Source organism: Amblyomma mixtum, chromosome 4 (assembly GCF_055824585.1).
Source record: "Amblyomma mixtum isolate Tamu chromosome 4, ASM5582458v1, whole genome shotgun sequence".
Classification (NCBI taxonomy): domain Eukaryota; kingdom Metazoa; phylum Arthropoda; class Arachnida; order Ixodida; family Ixodidae; genus Amblyomma; species Amblyomma mixtum.
This window is the reverse complement of record NC_143015.1, coordinates 127,967,121-127,981,991: the sequence shown is the minus strand read 5'-3', so window position 1 is coordinate 127,981,991 and position 14,871 is coordinate 127,967,121. Positions and strand designations below refer to the sequence as shown.

Sequence of the window (14,871 nt, the reverse complement as noted above, 5' to 3'; positions counted from 1 at the left end):
GGACTGACTTTAGGCACAATGCATACGCATTGGTCATATTACATAAGAGTTTTGCACGAAGTCGTGCTGACATCCCGCGGAATGTATAGAGAAACCATAATAGCAGTCAACTTTAGAAATGTAAACAAATTTCTTATTCTTCACGCAGGAACGAGAGTGTACAGGCACCGTATTGACACCACACTGACATAATACCGCACGCACGGCTTATAAAGTAGGTTTGAAGAGAATAGTGCGGCACAGATAGCATTTTTTTTCTAACCATTAGATGACTAAAGTTCCTTACACCCCGCCTATTCCGGTTGAGAAACTCCAGTTCCAAATCCAGCTATTTCTCGTCGCCACTTTCAGCTCGTTAACCGATGGTAGCGTCATCTATGAGCTGGGTAGCCTATTAGCTGGGAAGAAGCTCATCTTTATGCGTCAGGTGGCGTCACATTCTGCAGATTTTGGTAGATTGGTTGAACGGAAGTTTTCACCGATGCGTAATTTGAGCTGCGTTCTCAATGCCATGACAAGAGTCGCTGACGCAAAAGCAAACAATGTTTCCGCTTACTCCACTGCGCAAAGGCTGTGTTTATGATCGTGAGCAATAATAGGCGTGTGGGGCTGGGAGTGGATACATGACATCCTTGGTGGCATCACCCAACATGAGAAAGAGAGAAAGAGTCCTGTCAGAAGATTGGGGAGGGCAAATGAGCTTAAGAGGTTTAGTTTCCGATTCTTCACCGCACTGGAAAAAGAAATTTTATAGTCTTTCTGCTTTTGCCCCGAAATCTGCAAGCTCTAAATGACCTCATAAGAGCTGAAAAAGCAGCGAGCTCTTGTATTTTCATCATCGAAAATTTCAGGTTGCAGCTTATTTACGCATACTCGTATTTAAGGTCCTCATACTGCTTTAAGACAATATATATTATTCGTTTTGTTTCAATCTCCTGACGCTGCCTTTGACTACGTTGGATTCAAAGCTCCTTTGAAACCTACTCATACTCTTAATAGAACTTGCGCTGTGATCTCCACCACTCCGCGCCCCCGGCCGCCTTTGTTTAAACCGTTGAACCTTGGATCATCCTTTACTTAAACCTAAACGTGCAAGCACAATTATCTTCGCTCTAATATACCTCCATTAGTCGCTGGAGAGAGGCGTGAGCGATGGCAGTAAGTGATGCGCGACGTCGAGGCTACTTCTTGGATTTGGTCATTACCAAGAAATGGGACACCGTCCAGCCAGTACCGTGAAGCCCAGCAGCCGGAAGCGCTTAAATGATGGTCACGAACTCATTTCTTTTTTACGGCACGGAGGATCTCAAAGAGCTATATTTGAAATTTCACAACTATGCACCACAGGACAGCAGCCGAAGGAACTTCAAGTGCTTGTCCAGAATTGCCGGTAACGTTTTGTAGCCGTGCTTGGAAGGCGAGAGATCGGTGAGCGCGGATGTTCCGTGTCTTCAGCGGATTCCTCCGTTGTTGTTTTCTTTTTCCTTTCAACAGGTAGTATATGAGGCGAAGCCGCGAAGCGAACGCTGGCTCAGCTCTTCTGTGCCGGTTGACCACTGGCAGGAATCTCTAGCCGGAAACTGCTCGGTTGATTACCTCGTCAACAACCTTGTTGCTCCTGTGCTCTTCCACCAAGCTCTTCTGCAAGTGCCAAAGGACGCCATTTTGATAGAGATCGGGCCCCACTGCCTTCTGCAGGTTAGTATAAAATTCATCCTTCAGTCACTTTGTTTAATCAGTCAATAACGCGAAAAAACTTTCGGACGAAGAAAGGAATGAGCAAAACGAGACGGATGTAGATCCTTCGTTTTTTCCCCGGCCTGCGCCTTTTCGCGCCGCGTGCGTAAAGATTGATAGTGGAAGGAGTGGCCCTAGAAAGAATACCTAAGAAATTTAAGGCCACGATTGTATGTCTTCATTATTCAAAGTGATTTCACAAGTGCTTCGAAGAAAAGCACTGAACTTTCCGCCGATATCCTGGGTTGAGGAGTTGCATATGCTGACATTTAGATTCATAATTTTTTTTTTTTATAATCTGTGTGGTCAACTCTTTTTGATGCTTCACCGTGAGGGACGCAAATGCCAAACTGCGCATATTCATGCTATCATTTAGTGGTTTGGACTTGTGGGAAAAAACAAATTAATTTACTGTGTCAAGCATGTAGGGAAGGATACGGCGTTCTGGAGGGTGGCTACTTGGTCTCATTTAGCCGCGTGAAATCAGAGGAACTAACCACAATTCAAGTGGCTGGGCCTGTTCAGTAGTGTAGTGGTCATGCCCGTAAACGTTGACGTCACTCTTCAGAGATGGCAGTTGAAATGCCATCTTGAGGGCTGAAGGCTCCAAAGCCAATATGCTGACGTGAAATGTTTATTTAAATGCAGAAACAAGCTCTTAAACATCATTTTTTCAGAGATCATCATTGTATACGCGCGATGGTTAAACAGGCGTAAAAGTGGCTGGCTGTTGGAGGGCCTTCTCTTTGGTGACCTCGCCCTAACACACCCATGCGCTACTCCCTGAAGAGAATAAACTCTTCTTAGGTCTTTCATGACGTTGGCCAGAGTTTATAACCCTAAGAAGAAAAGTTTTGCCCGATGATATAGCGTTTGCCTCATAATATAGGGATAAAAAAGGTATTGGTGGTATGGGCCCTTAGCATGGACGGCTTGAAGCCTCTTAAACTCATGTGCTACCAAGGGAAAATCTTCACTCCACTTCTGCTTTGAAAGAGCATGAATTACTTGCTAAACAGCTTCACAGTCACTTTGCTATGTTCATTACGTTTGAGGAATGCTTCTTTGAGCACATTGCAGGATCTATGGCCACACACTAATTTCTTCTTTTCGTGCAAAAACAAAACCTAACACATTATACGTACGCCAATTCAAAGATCCGTTACACCTTTCAGTGAGCTGAAGAGGTGCTCAGAAGTCGAAAATTTTCAAGCCATTGGAAATGCGAGTCGAAGTGTTGTACTGGATATATTCTGCTTATATTCTACTACACCGAACCTGTGATGCAGTCTCTACTCATGTACATAAAGTGGTCATTCCGCATCATCATATGTATTTTAATTATTTTGACATTAACACACTGTTTGCATTCAGTAAAACGCTATTATATCATCCGGCTGCAGCCTATCCTAAGGCGCGCTCTCAGTCCTGAAGCCAGCTCCCTGGGCCTGATGAAGCGTGGCGAGGACAATATCACCTTCTTCCTAAAATCGTTGGGCAAGCTGCACACATTCGGAGTACAGCTGGACCTGTCCCCACTGTACCCTGCGGTACAATTCCCCGTGCCTCGGGGCACACCGAGCATCGGCCACTTCGTCAGCTGGGACCATTCACAGCGGTGGACCGTCCCTAAGTGGAGTGACTTTGCTGGAGCGGGGCAGGTACTCCGATGGCTTCCTTGAAGCTCTTTCACTACTCAACACGGTACCTGCCATTCGATACCCAAGTGCTTTACGATTTAAGCGCATCGCCTACACTCGTGTGGTCACTGATTACCTAAGGAAAAAATGGCATCAATACAAACATCTTAGTGTGTCCGGCCTAAGACTGTGTTTTTGCTTGTGTTTCGTTTCGTTCTCCAAGCGGGAGCTTTACTGCCTAAGTTTCATCTTCCTTTCCCCTATGGCCTCTCCAAATGATAGCAACCTCTGCACCGCCTAGGTCGCCTTTTAATGAGAGCATCCATCGGTCATCTTCACCTTGCAGCGGTGGCAAGGCGCTATATGTGAAATCATGAAAGTATGCTTTGATGAATGCAGGAGGTTTAAGCCTGTGCTTTAAAACAAATTTAAACTGAACTGTGCTTTATCCCCTTTTTCACGTTGCTCATAGAATTACAATAGAGACATCACTCTTCCCAACTCGGGAAAACTTTAAATGTATAGATAGAGTAAAATGGGACATGTGGGTATTTCTTGCATGCGACAGTCGGGATAGGAAACTTTCCTTCACTGCGATGTCTTGCGCCCTAACACAGGACACCTTTGCTGACAGTTTTCAGAAGAGGTCGTCGAGGTAAACCTTGACACGAATGAGAGAGACACCTATCTGGCTGGCCACCAGCTCGACGGTCGCGTGCTGTTTCCTGGGTCCGGTTACATGGTGATGGCTTGGAAGTCCTTCACCAAACGCTGTGGCAAGCCCTTCGACCAGGTGCCTGTGGTCTTCGAGAACTTCACTTTGCACAGGGCGACTATCTTGCCAAAGAGTGGTGAGCCGCTTTCCGTGCAGACTCCTTGCTTCGTACCTCCTATTCCCGTAACAGCTGGGCCGCTTTGCTTGCTGCGCGGCTTTCAGCACAACATCCCTCACTGTCGTCTACATCAGCCGCGTGTTAGGTATCCACCCACCGCGTTTCTCTTGATAATCGTCAGTATATAAATTCGTAACTTTTCAGTGAAGCTGCTTCAAAGATAGACTTTTTTCCGACGTTTTCATCCTGGCTCATAAACAAATGCTTTTTTCTTCACAGCCTACTTGGAAGCTGACAATTAACCAATTCGTCCCCTCTATATAAATTCGATAGCGTTAAGAAGCTCGTGTCGTGGAAAATCCGGTGTCGTCGGCGGCGGTGTCATTGGCGGTGAGCGAAAAATCCAAGCAAAATCTCCCGAGAAGCACCTTAGCAGGTAGGGGGGGGGGGCACCTTGGTCACATGATCTCGTGGCGTCATCACAGCTTGCTAACCTGATTTTGACAAACTGCGCACCACGGCAAGTGAAGATTAACCTGGGTCGCACAAGTCCCACCACTGGCAGCACATGCCATTACAGGGGAGTTGCGCAACGCTTAACCGCTGCACTGCTACGCCACGAGTGGCAGGAGGGCTCCCAGGCATCTCTGAATGTCAAGTTAATAATTGCCAATTCTGCATATATGGGCATTTACCCTTTAGCTATCACGTCATGCCTTTATCATGGAGCTTAAGCGCCTCCTCCAGTTTTTTTCAAACCTAGTATAGTGAGTGTGTACATAGTGTTTTAACGCTACAGCGTTAAAGGCCTCGTTGGCCAGAAAATCCGGCGTTAGCGCTGTGAGCAAAAATCCCAAGCATCACTCTAGAACATGATGCCCACAGAGTAACCTAGGAAGCAGCTGAGCTAACTTGGTCATGTGACCTTGTGGCGTCCTCAGAACCTTGCCACCTTGGCAGGTGGCAGTAAATGATTGTTCACCCGGGAATACCAACCGGGACCTCACAAGGCCCATCGCTGGGAGCACCTGCCATCGCAGGGCAGTGGCGCATCGCCTAACCGCTGCATCACTGCGCCAGGAAGGGCATGAGGACTCCCAGGGATTTATGAATGTGAAGCAGAGTATGACATGGTGCATATATGGGAACTAACCCACTACGCTTTCTCGTCATACCTTGAAGGCGGAGCTTAAGTTCTCCCTCCAACTTTTTATCCCGCACCTGTAAGCCACGTGATAACTACTAAAAAGAAGTAGCCTATGCACAGTAGGATGGGCCAAAGTATTAGCTCTAATCGCGAAAAGTATTAAGCAAATATATGCGCACACTTGGAGAAACCTAGGTAAGAGCGCAACTTCTTATGGCGTAGCATCGCTAATGGTTTTTTCTACGCCAGTTCTAAACTCCAGCACCCGGAAGTAAAGGTTCCGTGTCATGCCAGCAATACATGAACACGACGCTCCCGTGAAAGTTCTGTAAGGAGTTAACAATACCGTCCCAAACGGCCACATGAGGCGTTGAAGGGTGAACAAGCCGCTCACCACTCCTAAGGCGCCTATTTCATTCACTCTTACTTTATGCTTCTTTAAGCGTTTACAGTGACTCATGTCGGTATTATAAAGGCCATCTGCGGAATCATATTCCGCATGATACTTAGGCGCTTTTCCATTTCGCCATATTTTGGAAGCAGATGGTCAGGGTTACCTGACATGCCAGTGAGAAGGAAATTTTTCTGTCACCGCGTTTCCTTGCTGGTATCAACCAGAGGGTTCCTCATGACACTGCTGCTGCCAGATGGCGTATAACTTTTCATTCTGCAGTGTGTATGTGTGCAGTGTGAACATTTTGTTGCTATTTACTCAGTAGCTTAACAGTGCCGTGGATGTGTGTCCAAGTTTGGTACGAAATCCGAAAATTGCTTCAGGAAGCTGGACCGAAACCGCAGTTGTCAACAACGAAATATCTTTGGTTCAGGTACCGTGCGCTTCCTGGTGCTCGTAATGCCGGCTTCTGGAGAGTTTGAGATCAGCGAAGGGGGCTCGGTGGCGGCGAGCGGTCGCATCCGCATGGCCGAGGAAGGGGAGGAGGCCTTCGACAATAGCCTACCCTGGCCATCTAACGAGGCAGCGGTCTTGGCACTGGACAGTGAAGAAGTCTACAAGGAACAGGCGCTGGCTGGCTGCGACTACCACGGAGTATTCCAAAGCATCCTTAGCATCGACTTGGATAGTTAGTTGCTCGGCACGCACATTGTCTCTAGCGTTCCGTCCTTCCTTGCAATTTCACAAAGTCAAATCGTGCAAAGTGTCCTGTAAATGCAGCCGTGTTGCCACCGAATAACGCATTTAATTCAAAGCGTTATCCTTTGAAAAATTGGTTTTCGCAAGAACGGAGGGTATTCAGACTGGATAATGGCCTTACCAGGTCCTTACGTAACGTTCTGATTAAGACTCGCCCTTAAACGACAGGAATTTTTATAGCTCCTTACCTGCGCCGATGGCAGGGTATATATTTGTGGGAAATTTCTCGGGAAAAGAGTTTTTTCTGTTTACCTCAGCTGAAATATTAAAAACAATGCTAAATGTTACCCCAAGACAAGATAAGAAATATAGTTAGTGCATACTTGTTTACATGGATACATAACATACAACATATTGAAGTGATCTCTACGGTGCGACTGTTCCATCATTTGACCTCCGGAACATCATTAAGACAATAATAGAAAGGAATAAAATGTTACAAGCCATAAAAACCCTTATTGTAGAAGGGTTTAATGTTTTCGATTTTTTTTTATCGTGAGCAGAGAGAGTAAGACTCAGAATTTATTACAGCAACAGCGCACGTGTGATGCTCGCGGAAGGAAACAGTGTAGTACATTCGAAGGAGAATGGGTTAAAGCTCCCGTAATCGAGAGGTCGGCAGACCCCATCTGCCGGCCTCTTGAATACCGACCACAGCATGCCAGCCCCAGAACGGATTAGAGGGATACCGACACAGGGCTTTCTGTGTCCAACTAAAATCATGCAAAAAGTTTGTCATCTGTTAGATCTTAGTAGATGAATTTACGCGCACCTCTTATGCACTGTAATGTTGCTTACCCCGGCTATTTTCTCTCTGTATCATACAGGGCCGCAATGCAAGCTTAAGTGGGAGGACAACTGGGTGGCCTTCATCGACGGTATTTTTCAATTCTACAGTTTTCTTCAGCCACTGCGAACACTCAGGCTGTTTGCAAAGCTCCAGTCGTGCCACATATATCCCAGGCTCCATGCGCAGGTTGTTGAAGAGGTCGCAGAAAGAGGTTTGTATTGAAAAATAATCTGTCCTGCTTGCATGCTACAATTACAAATTATGCTTGCACGCTACAATGCCAACCACTCGGCTTACGAAAAATGCAAAAAAGCCATAAAATAACAAATTCAGAATTAAAGTGATGAAGCTTTTCCGTCATAGCGCTTCTGTGAAGCCATAACTAAGCACTGAGGAAAATTTCTGTTTCGCGTGAGTGCGAATAAACCACTGTAAGGCGTTGACTCTACACAATTTCCAGTGCTGCATAAATTTCTTATTTAATCTCACTGGTATTATATAAAACCAAAAACAAAATATAAACCAAGCATGCAGAGATGACGCACTAACGAGGAAGTGAGCGCATTCATCCCTGAGTAAACATCACAAATCTAGGACCACTCAAAATTACCACATCTCTAGTCGGGTTTGTTGCAACCATTTTGTTTATGTGTAGTTCGCTAAATCTCAATGTAGTGTGTAAATATGTAGTTGAGTAACCTCTATTGTCCTCTTGTCTCATCTCGTGTGTTTTGCAGCGCCTTATTTTAGAAGTGCAGCTATGTTGTTCAAAGATCAAAGAGTGAATATCTTGCGCCAATCGAATTCCGCGTTCTCTTTGATAGCGACATTAAAAAATGGCAGCAATAGGACACCTCTGTACACCTACACGATGCTACGTCTTTTGATGTGCAGGGATACCCGCTATCTATGACGGTTGCCTCAATACGTTCCGTGCTGGAGGAGTCGTTATTCGAGGCTGCAGATTCTCCGACGCACCACGTCGCAGTTGCCGCCAAACACCGTGCCTTGAAGAGTACCGCTTCGTCCCGTACGTTGACAACGAGGCCGCAATATATAAGCGAGAGGCTCGGCTACGAGAGTACGTCGACATATGCAGTAGCATTGCCCGGCGCATACTGCAGACAGCCGGAGAGGAAATGGATGAGGTGTCGAAACTCTTAGGAAACGCTTGCGAAGTGCCCCAAGAAGTGTTAGACCACCACCTTAAAAGTAACGCGGAGAACAACGGACTCATACGTGTTCTCACAGGCATCCAGACGAGACTAAACGTTACCGGTTCACCTCTTGCCTCCGCCGTCCAATGGGCGCTGACAACCCACAAGAATGACCTTGAAAAAGACATCGTTTGCACATCCCTTTTGGAAGAGGATCCCTTAAGACACCTGCTTGACGTCGCTGTTGAAAATACGACTGCAAGGAAAATGCGTGTTCTCGAACTAGCGTCGGAAGGAAGCAACTTACTTTTAACGCCTTCAGTGTCAGAATTTCTTCCGCTTTATGACATATCGCTTAAGACTGAGTACACCGTAGCCCACGAGTGTCCACATGAACTCGTGCAGCAGCGTTTACCTGAAGGTGTCGTGAAGCTCTTGTGGGATCCGGCCTCAACGACTGGGAAGAAACTTCCTGAGGCTGATTTAGTCATTGAGCGAATGGTCCCCAGCGCCTCAAACTGTCTTGAAACCTTGGCTGAAGAACTATCAGCGCACTGCAAGGAGACCGGATTTTCTCTACTCTTTCTGCGCTCTGCCCTTACTCCGGCCGAGGTATTTTTGTCAAGAGCGGGTAATGTTCAGAGCACAATTCATACAAAAGATGCCGTTATGCCAGTGCTTGGCTATAGTGGGTTTCGCCTAGTAGGACTCAAATCTAACAAGTGGTCTACGCTGCTTCTACTAAGAAAAATGACGAATCACCCAGGAGTATTACAACAAGAAATGATGTTAACAGAAAACGGAACATTCGGTTGGGTTGAGACACTGAAGGAGAAGGTTATCGAGTGCGCAAGGAAGCCTGCAGGGCATAACTTGTGGATGGTAGCAAAGGACATCGGCGCCAGCGGTGTCGTTGGATTGATGAATTGCATCCGTCTGGAAACTGGTGCCAACCGTGTAAGGTAAGACTATTAAAGTCCTTAGCATTATTGAGTTTAATACTTCTGATATGTCAATCTAGTCGACTTTTGTAGTGCGTACCTTTGTAGACGCCACTACAGCCATCAAAAAGCAACCAAGAACAGCGGGCTCGCTGCTTCTCTGACACTTTCTTTTGCTGTACTGGGCCATTTTTGGCGACTCTAAAGGTTTATTGCTTAGTTATTATTTAACCATACCAATTATTACCTCATAATCAATAAATATTGATGAATTAAGAATTAAGCACCATTATGAGCTTATTTACGAAAGGCAGACACTTATTACAAGGAAACAGGTCAAGTTGCTCTAAAGCAGTTCAAAAGTAATGCCTGGGGTTTAAAATTAAGTGATATCAAAGGCTTCATTCTGTCAACATGTTTGTGAAGAAAGCTGACACCTTAATGCTTTTTCGGAAAGTAATTATGTCTTCTGTTTATAATTGTCAGGTGCGTATTCGACGCGAGCTTGAAGGAGTCGGACAAGGACGTCGATTTCACGCTGAGTGACATCACATACAAGTGCTTGCTGGAGCGCGACCTTGTTATGAACATTCAGCGTGATGGACAGTGGGGTTCTTTCAGGCATCTTACAACGCTTTCACGTAAGCTTTGCATCATTTGATTTTCATGTACTGTAACTATCGCAGTCATATCATACGGAGAACGTGAGCAACTCCAAATTGGTGCTTAAGCGAGAAACACCTGTCACTATTATGAATCAGAAACCATAAATCAGGGACGACATATATCCAAGTTCGAGTTACTGATCAAATCGCTCTTGCCCTACCATAAGTTTTTCGCCCCGGCTAGCTAAGTTGGTAAAGCGACTGCTCCGGTGAAGCGGCGGTCTTCGGTTCAGACTCCGGACCAGGACGAATTTTTCTTTAACCACGAACTTTCTGAGACAGCTGTATAGCTTACTTATGCACCCGCATGGCAACACTTATGTGGATGTTAATGAGTAATTACTCCCTTATTACAAATCTACTACACCTTGGGGGATTCCCCTAAATATTTGGCCCACACTGTTCCCACTTCGAGTTATTGATCGATTAGCTTTCACCCTACCATAAACTTGCCGTCCTGGTTCGCTCATTTGGTAGAGCGACTGCTCCACTAAAGCGGTGGTGCCGGGTTTGAACTCCGGACCAGGATGAATTTTTCTTTAAATACGAAGTATCTGAGAAAGCTGCATAGCTTTCCTTTGTAGCCGCGTAGCTGCGCTTGGGTGGACGTCAGTGAGTAATTACTCTCTTATTAAGAAAGGAAAGTGTGCTACAATCAGAATTATTAACATTCCGATATACAGTCACCACCGCTTCAACGCAAAGAGTGACTGTTCTATTAGATGTCGTATTCATAAGCGCTGAGCAGACAAAACGTAGCCATTGAAGTGCCACATGATCTCCATATTTCGAGCGCCTTGATGGGGAATATATATAGAAAAACGTGGACATTGATATGGTGATGTGTAATTTACCAGCTTGACTTCAATAGTGTTTAAACTATGTATGTACCGCAGAGAAACTTCTGTCGCTTCCACTCAAGACTTCGCGCAGCATCAGATCTTTGCGCTCTGAATTAAGGTACAGGCTACAGAAAGAAAGAGTGCGTCACAGGCGCACTGTTTAGTGAGCCTTAAGGCGATAACCCCTGCATAGACACATGCTGTTATAAGTATTGGACAGGTTTGCAACAAAAAAAGACACGCAGGCTGCTGGAATAGAGGTCGAAGCATGACGCTGGAAAGGCGCTCTGAAACCGTCCCACGTTCCGGATATAAATGCAAACTCAAGGGTGTTTAAGATGCACTGATCATGATGTTCCCCACGATAAATAACAGAGACAGACTAGGAAATGAGAAAAAAATGATGTATGTGATGTAGTTGCGAAATAAAAGTAGAACTTTAGAAATTTAGGAAAGTGGTTATGGCAAATAACGGTGCTCTTTGAAGCCCTTAAAGGCGTTTCGCCTTACCTTGGTGTCCCACCTATCTTGGTTTCGCGTTCACTTACTGTCCCACCTAGCTTGTCATAAAGCCTGTCTTGACGTGTGCTTCGCGAATCATACGCTCACTACAGGTGGCGCCCGCAAGAATGCCACCAGCTGCGCATTCCTTAACATCAAGACTCGCGGAGACCTCTCCAGCTTGCATTGGTACGAATCTCCGTTGCGCTACACCACTCCATCCAGCACTGCCAGCAAACTGCTCTGCGATGTGTACTACGCCCCGCTGAACTTCCGTGACGTCATGCTCGCCACTGGCAAGCTGCCGCCTGATGCCTTGCCCGGTGAGTGCATCTAGCTGATAGAGTTTCTTACTATTACCTAGAGGGAAAGCTGGCGGCGCTGCATTTCAGCCACCATGGACGCCCAAAGCATCATGGGGCGGTGAGCTACTTGTTGCGGCACAGTCGTAGTTTATCGGGAACATGGAGTGGCACTACTGAGATGTTTCATTCCGAAAACCCTGTTCGTGTGTGCGCAGACGACTTTCACGCGAACGCAGTGTGCAAAAACCATAGTAGTAAAAACGCATAGACACACGACGCCAATAAAAGGTTTTACTTTTCCAAAATACTATTAAAAAACCTCTTAAAGTATTTAAGCAACAAATTTTTTTGAAAACATATTTCCTTTTAAAAACGTGCCTGTTGAGCACGAAAAATTAGTTTTTATAGTGTTCAATACTTGGCCAATAGGAGAGCGAGTTGTCTCTTATTTTCGGCAAACTTTGCACTTAAAGGCTATTCTGCTCGTTTGTTGCAATCATTAGACAAGATATTGAATGTTAGGACTTTTGTGGTTATCAAACAGCTTTAGTTTTTTATTATTTTTTGGCCAAAAGTTGCAGTTCCGCAACAAGTAGCTCACCGCCCCATGATGCTTTGAGCGCCCATGGTGGCTGAAGTGGTCTCGAGGGGTCGCCATGCAAACTCCCATAGACGGGCTGCCAGCTTTCCCTCTAGGTAATAGTAAGAAACTCTATGCCCTACACATCCAAGAAAGTCAGTTTTGTGGGTCGCTTGGATATTTAGAGTGGCTAATTTTCACAAGTGTGGACAGCACCCTACACATCCAAGAAAGTCAGTTTTGTGGGTCGCTTGGATAATTAGAGTGGCTAATTTTCACAAGTGTAGACAGCACCCTTCACATCCAAGAAAGTCAGTTTTGTGGGTCACTTGGATATTTAGAGTGGCTAATTTTCAGAAGTGTGGACAGCACCCTACACATCCAAGAAAGTCAGTTTTGTGGGTCACTTGGATATTTAGAGTGGCTAATTTTCACAAGTGTGGACAGCACCCTACACATCCAAGAAAGTCAGTTTTGTGGGTCACTTGGATATTTAGAGTGGCTAATTTTCACAAGTGTGGACAGCACCCTACACATTCAAGAAAGTCAGTTTTGTGGGTCGCTTGGATATTTAGAGTGGCTAATTTTCACAAGTGTGGACAGCACCCTACACATCCAAGAAAGTGAGTTTTGTGGGTCACTTGGATATTTAGAGTGGCTAATTTTCACAAGTGTGAACAGCACCCTACACATCCAAGAAAGTCAGTTTTGTGGGTCACTTGGATATTTAGAGTGGCTAATTTTCACAAGTGTGGACAGCACCCTACACATCCAAGAAAGTCAGTTTTGTGGGTCGTTTGGATATTTGGAGTGGCCAATTTTCACAAGTGTGGACAGCACCCTACACATCCAAGAAAGTCAGTTTTGTGGGTCGTTTGGATATTTGGAGTGGCCAATTTTGACAAGTGTGGACAGCACCCTACATATCCAAGATAGTCAGTTTTTTGGGTAGCTTGGATATTTGGAGTGGCTAATTTTTACAAGTGTGGACAAGAAAGTCCGTTTTGTGGGTCGCTTGGATAATTCGAGCGGCTAATTTTGAAAAGTGTGGAGAGCACCCTACATATCCAAGAAAGTAAGTTTTGTGGGTCACTTGGATATTTGGAGTGGCTAATGCTATATCTCTTTTGAGAAAGAAAACAGCGTTATAGCAAGTGGTGGAGCCTAAATGGTTCGTACTAATTTAGCACACGCAAGATACATCGCACCTATTGACTGCTTCTGGACGCCGCCCTGGGTTTTCTGTTTACTGCAAGTACCATCCTATGCCCATTCTTTCTCCTTTAGCAAAGGTTGTTTTTTTATTGCCTAAATTTTTCACTGGACAATATACAGACACAAATGTGATATGAATACATGCGAGAAAAAGCCAAAAGCATTTAACGAAAAAGCATTCCCATAAGAAAACTACCAAAGGCATTTAACCTAATAAGTCACGACAATTTATAAGAACTTAACAACTGCGGAATCCGAGTAACTCGGTTAAAAGTATTGAAAATTCGTCTGTACATTGGTGAACACAATTTAGCTACTAATGAATCCATGTCTTCGCGACTAACAATAAACGGTGCACTTCCGCAGAGTTATCTTCTCAGCTGGTTCCTATTTTTAACTAGGCTTAAAGAGCTGCCTAGATAGCGGTTTTAAGCGCGATGTAACTACAGTAATGATCCTACATCCTACATATCTGATTTCTGTGTTCTTTATGCAGACGACACTAACATACTCGTAAAGGCATAACGAAAAAGAATTGTATTTTGAGGGAAATAAAACTGAAAAACCTCTCGTAATGGTTAGACATAAATAAACGTTCTGCGGATATTAATACAGCAAACTGCGCAATCTTTGCTTCTATGAAGACGCGATTAATAAGGAAATAGAAGCAGTAGTTAATGACGGAATTTTACAGCGTCTTGTGAAAGCTAAATACACTGCCATACACATTTACTCTCGGCTCTTATCGCAAGCGTAGGGTTATTTCACCCTTAAAATTTACACTGCAATTCACCTCCGCAAGCTCCGGAGCTTACTGCCATTGAGCGCGCTACTTATGTTATAACACGACTTCATACACTCCCACAGCGCCTACGCAGACACAGTATATAGTTTTGTTATGCGACTACGGTCCATGCAGTTGAAGTTGATCAAAGCAAACCAGTGAGCTCAATTTTGTTTTGAAATGACATGATTTAGTAGCATTTCCGTATCCACCCCTTATTCATTCCTTAACGTAGGCCATTGTTTATCTTGTGTTAGTCTTCTGTTACAAAACTGATTCATCGTTTTGTATCCAGTCTATAGATAACGCTCAGAAATTCACGACGAACACATGGCCTACGGTCAGTTTCATCCGACGCTCTAGCCGGACCACCCATTCAAATAAGTTGTGGGTCATACTCCTTTCCATTTTTTGCTATATACAGAGGTAGAATCAGTTACCACAAGAAGCTACAACAGGAAACATGTTAAGTCGGATTCTGAAAAGAACTCCAGCTCTGTCAAAAACTGAATACTAGAACAAACACTTAAGCTAAGCCTTACGGATATGACGTGACAGCTTTAATAATTTATTACCCATAC

The 14,871-nt window shown here is 44.9% G+C and overlaps 1 protein-coding gene across 1 annotated transcript in view; it reads left to right on the top strand.

The window, feature by feature from the left end:
• LOC149348187 (fatty acid synthase-like) overlaps positions 1–14,871 on the top strand; it is a 62,332-nt gene that overhangs the window by 28,222 nt on the left and 19,239 nt on the right. Inside the window, exons 10-17 of the mRNA XM_089541700.1 lie at positions 1,495–1,698; positions 3,141–3,398; positions 4,012–4,228; positions 6,185–6,439; positions 7,338–7,511; positions 8,195–9,419; positions 9,885–10,039; positions 11,520–11,729. Of these exons, the coding sequence (XP_089397826.1) occupies positions 1,495–1,698; positions 3,141–3,398; positions 4,012–4,228; positions 6,185–6,439; positions 7,338–7,511; positions 8,195–9,419; positions 9,885–10,039; positions 11,520–11,729 (2,698 nt within the window). The remainder of the gene's footprint in view (positions 1–1,494; positions 1,699–3,140; positions 3,399–4,011; positions 4,229–6,184; positions 6,440–7,337; positions 7,512–8,194; positions 9,420–9,884; positions 10,040–11,519; positions 11,730–14,871) is intronic.